This window comes from Aedes albopictus, chromosome 2 (assembly GCF_035046485.1).
Source record: "Aedes albopictus strain Foshan chromosome 2, AalbF5, whole genome shotgun sequence".
Taxonomy (NCBI): domain Eukaryota; kingdom Metazoa; phylum Arthropoda; class Insecta; order Diptera; family Culicidae; genus Aedes; species Aedes albopictus.
In genome coordinates, this window is record NC_085137.1 from 43055693 (window position 1) to 43071476 (window position 15784).

The window sequence follows — 15784 nt, forward strand, 5'->3', positions numbered from 1 at the left end:
CTGTGGTAGAGTAAGCCTACAACGAGAAAGAAATTAAATGTTAAGTTGTTTCTACTTACCTGGAGTTTGTATTTCGGATTCGAAACTAATCGGTGACTAACCACTTCTAGGAAGGAAAACTTCTGTTTTGACATTTCTCTGCACTCCAATGTGAACTATGTTTACATTGGAATCAAGAAACGTGTCTAATAAGAAAAAAAACATTGAGAACGGAATCCAACTTGTGTCAAACTTGTATGCATTGAACGCTGCCCACAGAGGTGGATTCTTCAGATTCTCACTTGAGCCTGCATGTAGAACGGATGGAAAACGGAGATAGCTAAGAAAGTATTGGTGACTTTGCAGTTGCAACGATAGAGAGCCGGTAAAGTTTGGTTGTAATAGTGAGATGGAAGTTCAAGCACTGTCTGAGATGAGATTGTGAGTGTGAGATTTGGAAAAATTGAGTGCGTGTGCGTGCAGTGAATGAAGGTTGAAAAACTTCTTGAAAGCGGAGCAAGATCATTCTCCTAACCATTGTTGCGACGAGTGGATGTATTTGAGTTTGCTCCGAGTGGACATATTTGAGTTTGTTCCGGGACAAAATGGCGGACCAGCCGAACGATGAAATTTACCACAATGGCGCAGCAGAGGCTCCTGGAAGGTGAGTATTCGAACAAATTTTGATAAAACCGTGAGATAGGAAGCTTGCGAAAGTACAAGCGTGTTTGAAATGGAAAAAAAAAAACTTGCGAAAGAACAAGTTTGTGTATAAATTCAAAGCTTGCGAAAGTTCAAGCATGTTCTAATTGAAAAAAAACTTGCGAAAGGTCAAGTGGAGTTAACATTAAGAGCTTGCGAAAGTCCAAGCGTGTTTTTGGAATGGAACAACTTGCGAAAGAACAAGTTTGTCTAAATTTAAAGCTTGTAAAAGTCAATTTTGGGTCTATTTTAAAAAACTTGCGAAAGGTCAAGTGGAGTTAACATTAAGAGCTTGCGAAAGTTCAAGCGTGTTTTTGAAATAAAAAAACTTGCGAAAGAACAAGTTCGTGTATACATTTAAAGCTTGCGAAAGTTCAAGCATGTTCTATTTTATAACTTGCGAAAGGTCAAGTGGATTTAGCATTATAAGCTTGCGCCAATTTGCGTCTAAAGCTTGCGAAAGTTAAAAATGTTTTTCGAAAGCTTGCAGAAGATAAGTAAGCTTAAAAAGTTTATTTTGCATTTTCAGATATGTGAAACTGCGAAGAAAGAAGAAAAAGGCGACGAAGAAAGCGAATGAACTTGATAACATGGCAAAAGAACTGGAAAAGGAGAAACATGAAAAAGCAGAGATGGCAGAACAACTGAAGAACCTACAAGCGGAGGTTGAAGCAATGAAAGCGGCCAGAGCAGAGCACCCGAGACACGAAAAAGAAGTGGACGATGGCAGCGTTGATTTCGAAATCGTACCGGCTTCTAGTACGCATCGTCCAAATAAGTCGATGGCAAGTAAGGAAGAGTCCCGATTTCTGTCTTCCGTTAATCAGCTGTCGGTTTCGTCAATATCGGTGCCGGAATGCAAACCGATGGCAGGAGAAGACGAAATACATCGACAAACCTTCGAGATGTGGAGAGACTTGTTGCTCGACTGTATGGCTCTAGCGGGGATAGAGGACGAAGCTACAAAATTCACCGTTTTCAAGGTGAAGGCGGGACCACGCTTACTCGCGATATTCAAGAACACGAAATCGGATTCCGAAGCACCCGATGTCAGCATCAGTCCGTTTGAGAATGCCATGTATCGACTGAAACTGTATTTTGGATCCAACTCTGATGTGATGTTTCAAAGAAGAAAACTTGCGCTAATGGAACAAAAAGCAGAGGAATCGGATTTGGCGTTCATCATTCGAGTTGGTGACACGGCTCAACTCTGTGATTTCGACAAGACCAAAGAGTTTGAGGAAATTGCCAAGACTGTTGCCGAACACGCAAGATGCAAGCAGGTGAGAGTGGCAGCGCTCAAAATGGTAAGCCGAAATGGATCATTTTCTGACTTGGTCGATAAGGTTCGTGAAATACAAGCAATCCGCATGAATGAAGAATTTTTCGCGGTTAAGCATGGACCATCTGGATCAATAGCGGAAACGGCAATGGTAGCACCAGTGAGAGTTGAGTATCCACGGCGTCCATTGTCACAGCGGTATGCACACAGGACTGACAACAGATTTGCTCCATACTCACGGCAAGATTCACGATACAACTCACGTAGTTACGGAGGTGGTTCACGGTTTGGACAACAGACGAATACGCGTACAAACAGGAATAATACAAAGAGACGAAACGCAGAGGATCGAAGCGAAGTCCAGCGAACTGACAGGTGCTGGAGGTGCCTCAGTTGCTTTCATTCGGCATCAGAATGTAACTATGCAAACCTCGTATGCCGACGGTGCGGGAAAATAGGGCACATCCAGCGAGCCTGTAGCCCTTCCGCGAATCCGAATATCAACCGGACATCAGCCCAAGAAACTTTCGAACCCGAGGCGAAACAGAGCAGAATCGACGCAGTGGATGATAAGGATGCAATCACGAAACCGACCGAACAAGTGAGTGGTCAAATTGACAACTAAGTCTACAATTCACATGTCTCGAACACATTGGCCAGAAGTTACATGCACTCGAACACATTTTTATTTTTTTTCTATGAAGCTAACATGAATTCAAAAATATCGTTTACAAATATGTTGAAAAAACTTTGGATATAAAAAGACATTTGAAATAAAAAGAGTGAACACATTAATAAGGATTTTAATTAGTTGTACGTAGAATGAAGGCCAGTGTGTGAATGAAAATGAATCCAACTTTACATACGCTAATATATTGATAGGTTAACGTAACGATAAGAAATGACAAGCGAGACGCAGATCGATACGTCATAGCGACAGTTGGAACCAATTTGGAGGAAGGTATCATCAGTGCTCGTGTGGCGGGCCTGGCATGCGATTTTCTTATCGACTCTGGGGCACAGGTGAATACTGTGGTTGAGAATGTTTACGCGATTCTGAAAAGGGACCAAAGGTATGTTGAAACTATATACTGTTTCTGAGCAACCAGTAACCATCAACTATTTTCCAAGGTACAACAACGAAATGTATAACATCAAAGAGGGTACAGACCGTTCCTTGAAAGCTTATGCTTCAAAAGGTGAGCTTGATGTTCTGGCCACTTTTGAAGCGTTTCTATTCATTTCTGATGACCGGCCAGTACACCTTGAGAAATTCTACGTGGTCAAGGACGCGAACCGCTCTTTGTTAGGTAGATCAACAGCGTTACGATATAGTGTGCTGATGTTGGGATTTTGTGTACCGGTGATTGAAGGGGATGTCCAAGATGATCAGGGAGCATCGTCAACGTTAGCGTCTCTCGTAATCAGCGAACCTTTCCCGAAGTTCAACATAGCTCCAGTGAAAATCAACTACGACAAGTCGCGTCCGCCTTGCCGGAACATATTTTCCAATATCCCGCAGGCCATCAAACCACTGGTGGAGAAAAGGCTCAAAGAACTAATCGCAGATGATATTATTGAACCAGTGTGTGAAGGGATGGATGTCTCATTTTGTTCTTCGATGCTCGCCATTCCTAAAGGAAAACACGATATCCGCCTGGTGATAGATCTGCGAGGCCCAAATCAATACATACAGCGGACACCATTTGCTATGCCAACGCTGGAATCTATAATGGCTGAACTACACGGTGCAAAATGGTTTTCTACCATTGACTTGGCTAATGCTTTTTTTCATATCGAGTTAGATAAGGAATCAAGGCACCTCACGAATTTTTACACTGAATTTGGATTATTCAGATGCGTACGCCTGCCATTTGGATTATGTAATGCGCCGGACATATTCCAAGAGGTGCTACAAAGAGTGATCCTTGGAGGATGTCTGGGAGTGAAAAACTACTTGGACGACGTGCTGGTATTTGGGCCCACCAAAGAAGTACACGATGCTCGCCTGGAAGAAGTTCTGAGTCGTCTACAGCAACACAATGTCAAATTGAACGACTCCAAATGCGTATTCAGCAGTCAAGCCGTGAAATTTGTGGGGTTCGCATTGTCTCACAAAGGGTGGAGTGTGACTGACGAGAAAATGTCAGCAATCCAAAGCTTCAGAACTCCAATGTCATGTGCGGAGGTCAAAAGCTTTTTGGGATTGGTCACGTTTGCCGACAGATTCATTCAAGGAAGAGCCGATTTGACGGTACACCTGCGGGCACTGTAATAATATCAGTTTATTGAACAACTCTATAAAATGAACATCCCTATTCTATGAAATAAATCTAACACACACACCATCACCATGCATTGCTGTAGGGACACATATTGTCAAGCTAGGTAGGACTGCGTCACTCACCAACCCAGTTCATTGTGCGCTATCAACCTGTATGGACGTTAATAAAATATCTGAAAAACCAAACTTAAAACAGGCACTTGCAAATTCTGACCGATTCTACTGGACAGAACTGGAGGACAATGAGTTCAACTATCTACAAGACAACGCACTGAAGACCATAAAGGTACTTGGCTACTACAGTCCAACAGATGTGACCGAGCTGTATGTTGATGCCAGCCCCATTGGATTGGGGGCAGTTCTCGTTCAATATAACAGCGACAACGAACCACGTATAATAGCATGTGCTTCTAAGGCACTCACCCCGACAGAGCAGAGGTATCCTCAAACGCAACGAGAGGCATTGGGCGTTGTTTGGGGGGTTGAGCGCTTTTGTTCATACCTGCTGGGTCGATCATTTGTGATTCGAACGGATGCACAAGCCAACGAATTTATTTTCAGCACGACACATAGACTTGGAAAAAGGGCAGTAACACGGGCAGAATCCTGGGCACTACGCCTGCAACCGTACGACTTTGAAGTGAAAGGAGTATGCGGTAAGCAAAACCTTGCTGATTCGCTATCTCGGTTGATACACGAGTCGCAAAAGGCAGAACCATTCGAGGAAGATGATACAGGGCACTTCCTTTATTCGTTGGATGATTCAATGAACCTCACATGGGAGGAGATTGAGAAGGAATCAGAGGATGACGAGGAACTGAAAATGCTCCATGAAGCTATGCTTACGGATAATTGGCCAAAAGAACTACGCAAATACGAAGCCCAAAAGAAGAATATCAGTTTTCTGGGTTTTCTGTTGTTCAAAGGGGACCGGGCAATTCTCCCAAGTTCACTTCGAACAAAGGCGTTGCAAGCTGCACACGGTGGCCACGTTGGAGAATCGGCGATGAAGAAAATTATGCGGGAATTTTTTTGGTGGCCCAACATGTCCGTCGATGCTGAAAAGTTTGTTAAAAACTGCGGAACGTGTGCAATGTTGTCCAGAAAAAATCCCCCATTACCATTGTCGTCGAGAGAACAACCGGATGGGCCGTGGCAAATCCTACAGGTCGATTTCCTAACTCTTTCTGGTTGCGGATCTGGCGAGTTTTTGGTCCTGGTGGATATTCATTCCAGGTATCTTTCTGTTATCGAAATGCGGAGTAAGGACGCGGAGAGTACGAATGAAGCACTGTGTGAGATTTTTAAGATGTGGGGATTACCCCTAATTTTGCAGAGTGACAACGGTCCTCCATTTCAAAGTACTGCCTTCACGCAGTTCTGGGAACAGAAAGGAGTTAAGGTGAGGAAATCGATACCACTGTGGCCCCAGTCAAATGGAGCTATTGAACGTCAGAACCAGGGGGTAATAAAAGCAGTAGCTGCCGCTAAACTCGAAGGGAAAAACTGGAGGCAATCTCTTCAGCAGTATATACACAATCACAACACGCTGGTTCCACACTCCCGCCTGGGCGTTACCCCATTTGAGCTCATGGTAGGGTGGAAGTTTCGCGGAAACTTCCCCAGTTTGTGGAAATCAAATCAACAGGACCGAGAAGTGGACTACGATGATATACGAGAAAGAGATGCTGAATCTAAACTGGTGAGCAAAAAACACTCGGATGCGGCTCGTGGGGCAAAGGATTCATCTATACAAATCGGTGACACGGTACTAATGGCACAACAACGAAAGTCAAAAATGGATCCCACGTTTGGAGAAGAACGGTTCAAAGTGGTGGCCAGACACGGAGCTAAAGTTGTTATCCTGAGCAGGAGCGGTGTACAGTATACCCGAAATTTGCACGATGTGAAACTAGCACCAACCGAATACCATCTCGACGGATTTGATCACGGGGACAATACAAGTGGTCCGTCACAACCTTCTTCGAGTGTTCCTTTGACAGCAGACGACGATAATCACCCGGAAATAGATGCAGCGGCGAGCCTTTCGTCAGGCAATCGTGAAATTCTTGAAAGGCCTGTACTTCGGGACCGTTCAACAGTAAAAAGACCAGCGCGATTCGATGGTCGTTTCGTATACACCGTGTACGACTAGAGTAGAGGCAGGAGCGAATGTGGTAGAGTAAGCCTACAACGAGAAAGAAATTAAATGTTAAGTTGTTTCTACTTACCTGGAGTTTGTATTTCGGATTCGAAACTAATCGGTGACTAACCACTTCTAGGAAGGAAAACTTCTGTTTTGACATTTCTCTGCACTCCAATGTGAACTATGTTTACATTGGAATCAAGAAACGTGTCTAATAAGAAAAAAAACATTGAGAACGGAATCCAACTTGTGTCAAACTTGTATGCATTGAACGCTGCCCACAGAGGTGGATTCTTCAGATTCTCACTTGAGCCTGCATGTAGAACGGATGGAAAACGGAGATAGCTAAGAAAGTATTGGTGACTTTGCAGTTGCAACGATAGAGAGCCGGTAAAGTTTGGTTGTAATAGTGAGATGGAAGTTCAAGCACTGTCTGAGATGAGATTGTGAGTGTGAGATTTGGAAAAATTGAGTGCGTGTGCGTGCAGTGAATGAAGGTTGAAAAACTTCTTGAAAGCGGAGCAAGATCATTCTCCTAACCATTGTTGCGACGAGTGGATGTATTTGAGTTTGCTCCGAGTGGACATATTTGAGTTTGTTCCGGGACAAAATGGCGGACCAGCCGAACGAAGAAATTTACCACAGTATGCATCTTTAAATCGATCTGAAAAAGGATTTGAACTTATTTTTGGAAGAAAATCGATTATAAGGCTATCAGTGTGTTCGCCTTTTAAAAATGAAAAATGGCTGAAAAACATTTTGGAACATTTTTTCGCCATATTCATATCAACCTTTGAAAGCTGTTAGGTGCGAACTTTTGCCCCGCATTACTCTATGTTACATACGGTGTTTGGTAAAGTTAGGCTTGATTTATTTATATTTGATTCAACCGTTGAATCAACCACGATGGTTAGTGAGTGGAGTGAGACGTCTGTATATATGTGGTCTTAGTTCAGTCAAGATGTTGATCTCTTACACATATTTATCGCTTGCATTGACTTTGATCACCTTTATAGTTCCTGTGAAGCACCCAATGCTGGTTCTGCATCACTATCGGTAGCCTCTAATGTGGTCTGAGCCTATTTTCTTGCTAATCGTTCCTCAGGTTAGGGAACGTCCATAAATTACGTCACGTTTTGAGGGGGAGGTGGTGTTCGTGACGACGAATACTAAAATTTTAGAGGCCTCATACAAGAAGTGTGACATAGGGGGGAGTGGGGTTGAAAATTTTCAAATTTTGTGTGACGTAATTTATGGACGTTCCCTTATTTAAAAAAACCGCGGTTTGATGTGTCGCATGCATGGGTTTGGTTCACTTTTGTATTTGGTCACATTCGGTAGGATACCCTGAAAAGCCGCTATCTGATGTGTCACATGCATGTGTTTAAGGCCTTTTGGCATTTGGCCACTTCCGGCGGGACACCCTGGATTGGATCCGGAACACTATCGGTAGTCTTTAAAGAGACCTTAGTTGTGGTCGGAGCTTATTTTCTTGCTAATCGTTCATCAAATAATTGAAATATCCGCTGTTTAATGTGCCGCAGGCATGAGTTTGGTTCTCTTCCACATTTGACCACATCCGGCGGGACACCTGGAACCGGTTCCGGAACACTATCGGTTGATCCAAATATGGTCTGAAACTATTTTCTTGCTTAAGGTTTATCAGGTTGCCTAAAGAGCCGCGATTTGATGCGTCGCATGTGAGGGTTTGTTTAACTTTCATACTCGGCTACTTCCGGCAGGACATCTGGAACGGGTTCGATAACACTACCGGTTCAAATATGGTCTGACAATGTTTTCCTACCTACTGTTCATCAGGTTATCGAAAAAGCCGCTGTTTGAAGTGTTGCATGCATGGGTTTGGTTCACTTTCATATTTGGCCACTTCCGGCGGAACACCAGGAATCGGTTCCGGAACACTACCGGTTCAGATATGGTCTGACAATGTTTTCCTGCCTACTGTTCATCAGGTCATCGAAAAAGCCACTGTTTGATGTGTCGCATGCATGGGTTTAATTCACTTTCATATTTGGCCACTTCCGGCGGAACACCCGGAACCGATTCCGGGACACTACCGGTTCAGATATGGTCTGAGACTATTTTCCTGGTTACCGTTCATCAGGTTATTCAAAATGCCGTGGTTTGATGTGTCGCATGCATGGGTTTGTAGCGTTTTCATATCTGGCCCCTTCCTGGGGTACCGATCCGGAACACCTAAATGGCCATAACTCCGGAACGGCTGGACCGATCTGAACCATTTTCAATAGGAAACAATGGGACTATATGCCGCGTCGAATGAACCATCGATCGTTGAAATCGGTTGATATTTACTATCTAAAAATGAGGTGACCTTTTTGTACACACACACACACACACACACGCACATACGCACACACATACATACACACACACACACACATACACACACACAGACATCATCTCAACTCGTCGAGCTGAGTCGATTGGTATATAAGACTTGACCCCTCCGAGGGCTCTATAAAATTTTCGTTTTTGGAGTGAACATATAGCCTTTCGGTACACCTTGGTGTACGAGAAAGGCAAAAAGGAAAATGTATGGGACCTTGTCAAATGTTATCAGAGTTTATTTTTACTGTTTTACCGTTTTTACAGCATTTTTGAACTCGGTAAGCTGATGATCATTTTTGGTGTAGAATCATGCTCTGAGTTCGAAAACGCGAAAGAAAAAAAAATACAGTGGAGCGGAAATTTTTTCGACTTCCCATACAAGGTTGATGATTGGAAATCGATTTTTGTTCTATTTTTAAGCAAAGACGCTCACTTCAAACATTTCATTCTCCGTAATCAATGCTTCGATTGAGCTGAAATTTTTACTGTAATTCGCCTACATATGATATGTCAACTGAACGTCGAGTAAGAATTTTTAAGTTAGTTTTTTCTTATTGAAAAAAAACCCATTTCTTCAAAAAATTTTGGGAATTTTGCTAAAATTTAAGAAGATCCTCCTTAAAACTAGCCAATATCTTGAATTTCATCAATATGACGCAAAACCTGTATTCAGATGATCGAATAATATTGTATTAAGCTTTCAATTGATGAAAAAATATTTAAAATTGGTTGAACAAAACGCAATATATTTGAATTTTAATAAATTACATATTTTGAAAAGTTGTAAAACTCGATATTGAGCTAAAACTCAAAAACTTAAAATTTTTTGAAGGTCAGTTTCGAAATCAGCACTAAATTATGCTTCAAAAATTTTGGTCGTAGACAGAAGTTCACGACTTTCATTTTATTTTGTAAGCTTGTGTTATTTTTTTAGACCAAACTTCTTTTGACAAAATTAATCAAGATCCATTTTTTTTATGTTTTGAATTTGCCGTAACTTGAGTGTAGTTAGGTGTAGAAAAAGATAATGAATAGTTTTTTCAATGAAACTTGTACGAAGAATCTATTTGTAATTTTCTTCCGTTTGTTTTGTAAAAAAAAATCGAAGAAAAAAGTAAGAAGCATCCTTGACTACTTGACAAGGTTGGATGTCAGCTTTCTACAGAAAAATAATTAAAAAAGGGACAGAATTTTGGAAAATTGAAATTATATGTCACCTAACATTAGCTGATGCATGTACAAAATTTCATTTTAATTTGGATAGATCGCTTCTTCGCGATTCATACGTTGAGCTGGGAATGCTCTTTAGTGGGTTTGAGCGGCATTTTTGGGTACGTCTTCAGAGCCGTTTAAGGGGCGTTCTGGGGAGCTTCAGGAGTGTTCCGGAGGCTTCTGGGATCTCAAGGGCAAGGGATTTCTAGGAGAATCTCAGGGAATTTTAGAGAATTTCAGGGGGTCTCAGAGGTGGTTCAGGAGGCCTCAAAAAGTTTCCCTTTGATTTTCCCTGCACGGCCTTGACAACATCTAGAACCAATTGTTATAATCCCATTTGTCGTTTTTAAGAGTTTCCAGCAAAACTACTATAGTTTTGTGTTGAAGATGAACGAAATTTGTATTGAAGATGATGAAATATGCGCCATTCAAATACATACGGAAATTAAAAAAATACATAAATTTCCGAGCTTTCTGAAGTAACCACAACGCAAACATAAAAATTCAACCTCGACATATTCACAATAGTTGGGCTACAGGTTATAATCGCTTAAAATCAAATTTTAGCAAAAACGTTGAAGTAAATTTTCGGATTTTTGAAGTAAACTAGCAAAATACCAAAATTATTTTGGTAGTTTTGATGGGTACATTAACAAGCTGAAGTCGAGTTTTTGTTTGTATTGTTAGATGACGCTCTAGTTTGAATCCATCTAGTAAATCCAAAAATACTCTGTACGGTATTGAATACAAACAGCATTCTCCAAGTAATCATTGAATTCATGAATATTTCCTGTTGACCACTTTTCAATGTGCCCATCCTATACAACCGGCAGCACCTCGTAAAAGCCCCATGGGACCCTTAAGTTACAATGTGAGAGTTCACATCAGCCAGTCAGTGTGCGGAATTAACAGCACCTTAAGGAAATGGGAAAAGCGATTTTTTTCGGCTGACATCAAGTTCAACAAAGGATTAGCCAACGGCCTGGAATGATATACTCTAGAGCTACATAGACAGCGAATGGCGACGGAAACGACCTGGGTAGAGTGGGTGCTAACGATAACTGCCGAAGCGATGAGTGACTGAGAAAAGCGGAAGAATTTTACTTTTACTACGCGTAGGTATTGATGGGAGCAGCAGCCATCAAGCAACAACATTGTGTAGCGATCCCGAAGTTCGTTGAGAAAAGCTGTTAAATGGGTCGAGAAAATTGTCGGTGAATAGTGGTGTGCCCGTTTGTTGAAGGGAGCGTGAGTTTCTGGACGACGGTGGTAATAGTCCACCCTCGAGGTGATTGATTCGAGTTTCGGTGTTGAGTTATGGACCAAAAGGTTGCTGCTGGCACAAGCGGAGGAACGTTGAAAGTGTGATGTGAAATGGATAAAGGAAGCTGTCGAAATTGAGTTTCGAAAGTTGGAGCTCATCGATGGTAAGTTTTAATGTTCGTGGTATCATGTCGTAATAAGTAGAAAGTAATGAAGTGGATATATATGTTGTAGTTTGCGAATTGAATTATGATTAAACTTTGAGTTATGCATCATGTCTGGTATATTCTGGAACTCATCAACGGTTTATTAGTATAGTTATTTTATGTATGTAGTTTATAGCATATTCTTTGTTCTAAAAAAATGACCTCCATTAATCCAGAAAAAAACTGTGACCAAGTCTGTGACTGATTTTTATTCACGTGATTCATAGCACTAACAATCATCGCATTATGTCTTCATAAATATTCAACGATTTGTTCCGACGGCAAAGCGACCGAAGCCTACCAAATACTCCCCGTTCCGTAAAATGAGCTGAGTAATAACAAGACACCCGAAAAGGGTAAACATCATCCACTTCGCCAAACCGTGCCATGTCATCGGACTTGTTTGGCGGAATTAGCCATTTTTCCTTCGCTCATTACTGAGCTGTTCTGAAGCCTTCTTTAGCGAGAAAGGTCAACGATAGCTTCCTAACGCAACCGCCAACTCGCTCGAACCGGACAGTCGCAGTCTCGTGCCAATTTCGGGGAAGAGGGTTTGAATTAATGTGCTGATTTTCCGCCATCCGTTTCCAGTACCAGTACCACAGTGGGTGTCGCACGCAAGGACTAAAGATTCGAATTTGAATCTTCTTTCTTGCCACCCACCGCTCCACTGATGGAAATCAGTGGCTCAGAAACGAGTGAAAGGGTCAAAGCTGGGTAGCGAAAGAATCATATCGCTTCAGAATAACGCCTCCCCGGGGGACTACTTTGGGACCGCACTTTCGAAGAGGAGGCATTAGCAGGGTAGTATTTGGGTCAGCGTGAATTTCTTCTCAAAACGAAAATGTGTACTGTTGAGAATAGTTTTGACATCAATTTTTGCCTTTATTTTTGCATGCTCTATTGGACGATTCACGATGATTCCGCATATGATCACCGGCAGAGTAGATGCTTTTATTTTATTTATTTTTTGTGTTGGATGAGTATGACTGGAATATATTGATTCCGGAATGCTGGCTTTCTCAGTCTTGGGTAAATCAAAACGGCAAGTTTTGCTTCTACTGACGTTTCGGCTTTTTATTAAGCCTTTTCCAAGGGAAAAAGACTTAATAAAAAACCAAAACGTCGGGAAATGCAAAACTTGCCGTTTTGATTTACCCAAGACTGAGAAAGCCAGCATTCCGGAATTAATTTTTTGTTTGCAACGATTTTTCTAAGTTCTACTAGAAATTCTTTCTAGTTTTCCTGTATGAACTTCTCAAGCAGTTTCTTTACGAACAACTCAAAGACTTCCTTAAGAATTTAATTTCAGGAACTTCAGGGTTCCATCAGGACTCAATCTAGAATTTATTAAAAGACTCCCTTCAGGAGTTTCTTTAAAAATTCTTCTAGGAGCTCCTTTATTAACCCTCTAATACCCAACCCCGCCTTTAGACGGGGTATAGTTTGAGAATTTTTGTAATTTTTGTTTTGTGGAAAATCAAAATTTTTATATTTTTAGCTGAAACAATAATCAAAAAATCTCAAAAAATCCGTACCCCAAATAGGCTTCCAGGAAAAATATAAAAGTATGGGGATGCTCAAAAATAAAAATTAGAAAAATCAAAAACTGAAATTCACGAAATCGAGAATTAAAAAGAATCATCTTCCAAAACATGTTTAAATCGATTTTAGATGACGAAAAATGATGGGTTAATTGCTGCAGAATGCTTATTTGAACTACTTTTGGTGTTTATTAGGAGATAATGAAGCAGCTCTTTTATCACTTCTCCAGGATTTGCTGCAACAGTTTCTCTAGAAATTCTTTCACAAGATCCTGCGAGGGTGAGGAAGTTTTCCCAAAATAAATTTTAGAAAATCCTCCAGTATTGTATTTTTTTTTTTTTTTTCAGGAGGCCATGCCGATATTCTTCTGGGACTTTTTACACGAACTGTACCTTTAGGAATTTTAGCTGTAGTTTCTACAATAACTGCTTTAGGAATTTCTCGAGTTTCTTAAAGACATTCCCTATGTGTTTTGTAATAGTCTTTCTCGAAATATCTTAAACATTTTTTTGAAGTTTCTGCATAATTTGTTTCAGGACATTATCTAAAAGATACCTACTTTAGCGTCTCCTTTGTAGGAGTTCCTTAGAAATTTTATGTAGTCATTTTTTCAGAAATATTAGTTCCTTCAAAAATTCCCTTAGGTGTTCGTTAAGGAATTTACTTTTTTTTCGAAGGTTTATCTGAGACCTTTTTCAGAGAATCTGGAAAAGTTCCTCTCCTTTTTTATCATGTACATATATTTCTTCTCATGTATTACTCAATTCAGTTTTCTCCATGAGAATTTTTAAGGGTAATCTTGTATATTCCTACTAGAATTTTATGAGGAATTTCTAGAAGAATTTTGAGAAAAATCCTAAAGGAATTTCTCAATAAAAACATGGAGCAAAAGATCTCCTAGAAAATCTTCTGCAAGAATAAATCTAATAGAGTTCTAGAGGAACCTCCTATGGAAATTCTCAAGGACCTCCTGGAGGAATTCTTATAGTGTTTTGTAAAAAAAAATACTTATGAAAAAATTTCAGCTGATTTTAGTTTAACGCCTGAAGTAGTAAAATAATGCTTGATAAAATTCGTTGAAAACGGTGAGCAAGAGAAAAATATTCCTGAACATAGTTTGTATGGACATATTTACGACTTCTTAATGAGTTTTTTTTTGAAAATCCTAGAAATCTCTGGTATTAAAATCTGAAAAACTGAAGTATGATTTTGATGTTACTACGAAAATATTCTTTGAGAAACTCCTGGAGAAACTCTTGAAAACTCCTGATGGAACTTTAGGGACTTGCTGGAGAAGCTTTTGTAGAAACTCCTTGAAGGCAGTCATGATAAACCGCGTTGAGGATATTGTGGAGTAGGGATTTCCTGATGTGTTTCCTTTAAGAATTTTATAAAGATTTCCTTGATGCACTTCTGATTTTTTTTTTTTTTTTTGAAGAACTCATATTCAAATCACTGGGTAACTCATCAATGGAATGTCATTTAAATCCCTCGATTAGTTTCTCTGGATATCCTTAAGAAAACTTATGAATTTGCATAAAAGCATGAAGAAAACCGGGATGGTCCGCTTATGGTTGCTCAATGTTACCAAATTCAAGCGCCTCCTATACTGGTGCTTTCCCTTGGAAATTACGTCCATATTGCACCTAATTAAGCATTATTCTGGGGAAATCACTCTTTTTTTCTATGAAATTGTTATATAATTATAGTAGAATTGGTATTCTTGCAAGAATTCCTTTTCGGTAAGAATTTAGCAAAAAATCTTCTAAATATTCCTCCGAGAACTATTTAAGAATGCTTGTTTTTATATATCCTTCTTTAGAACTTCCTTCAGGAATTTTTTTGTGGGATTTCTTCATAAATTCGGCAAAAAAATTCTGAATAAATGCTTTAATTTCCAGGAATACCCCCAAAGTTTTTTTCAAAAGGTGCATTTTCTTTTTCAAATTGAATCAGAAGCTGTTTCTTTAGAAATGCATGTTTTTTCCAGGAATTCTTTCAGAAATTTCTGCTGGAATTGCTCCTGGTGGATTACTTTATGTATTACTTCATATATGTTGGGATCCTATAATCTAGAAATTCCTCTTGAAAAATCTCAGAAAATTCTTGTGGATGTTCGTCTAGAAGTTTCTCCAGGTATTCCACCAGGTTTAAACCTTCTTCCTGGGATTCTTCAGAAATTTTACCGGTTTCCAGATTTTTACTGGAAGAATCTCTTAGTAACTTCTGCAGCAACTACACTACACTACAAAATCCATTCCTTGGCATTCTTCAAAAATGTTTTCATCTATAATACCTGCAGATGATTCTCAGTATTCTTCCAAAGATACCTCAAAAATCATTTTTTTGAAGAAATTCAGCTGTTCTCTAAAGAATTCCTCCATTTCTTTCTTCCAAAGGGTTTCCTTCACAAAATTTCTCTCTTCAGGGATTTTTGTATACTACTCTGCCGTGAATCGCAAGTCAGTCCCATATGTAAAAAGTAGGCATTGAGAAAATGGACTCTGAAGTTTTCAAATTTGATTTCTATGTAAAACTTCAAAAAATCGCCATGAATTAAAAACTTCTGCGATCATCATGGAACTTTCACACATTGCTTAAAACATGAAAACGTAACAGTGAAAAATATAAAACTGGCTAAAACAGTGCTAGGTTTTGTACTGGAGGGTACACTAGATCGTAATGGGACTGACTTGCGATTACATTTCATTATGGGACAATCTGACTTGGTGTTGTTTATCAATTTTACTGAACAAACTATATATTTTTATTCACGCAGCTGAAAGGTCATCCGATGA

General features: G+C 40.1%; 3 protein-coding genes across 5 annotated transcripts in view; all 3 read left to right on the forward strand.

The window, feature by feature from the left end:
* On the forward strand, positions 1 to 7031 carry LOC134287558 (uncharacterized protein K02A2.6-like). Of its 3 annotated transcripts, none has more exons than XM_062849552.1 (3): positions 1 to 2564; positions 2846 to 4229; positions 4444 to 7031. In XM_062849552.1, exons 2-3 carry the CDS (start codon positions 3039 to 3041, stop codon positions 6400 to 6402), a joined length of 3150 nt encoding a protein of 1049 aa, XP_062705536.1. In that variant the 5' UTR covers positions 1 to 2564; positions 2846 to 3038; the 3' UTR covers positions 6403 to 7031. The 3 variants fall into 3 exon arrangements, with proteins under 3 accessions (XP_062705536.1, XP_062705535.1, XP_062705537.1); XM_062849551.1 differs by having other exon boundaries at positions 1 to 643; positions 1211 to 4229; XM_062849553.1 differs by lacking the exon at positions 4444 to 7031 and having other exon boundaries at positions 1 to 643; positions 1211 to 2564; positions 2846 to 4228.
* The window catches only part of LOC134286021 (myb-like protein Q), a 24793-nt gene continuing 15816 nt past the window's right edge, over positions 6808 to 15784 (forward strand). Inside the window, exon 1 of the mRNA XM_062847582.1 lies at positions 6808 to 6839. Coding sequence (XP_062703566.1) covers positions 6808 to 6839 — 32 coding nt within the window. The remainder of the gene's footprint in view (positions 6840 to 15784) is intronic.
* LOC109421347 (uncharacterized) overlaps positions 10841 to 15784 on the forward strand; it is a 491813-nt gene continuing 486869 nt past the window's right edge. Inside the window, exon 1 of the mRNA XM_062849572.1 lies at positions 10841 to 11399. The gene's annotated coding sequence lies outside the window, so the exon portion shown is untranslated. The remainder of the gene's footprint in view (positions 11400 to 15784) is intronic.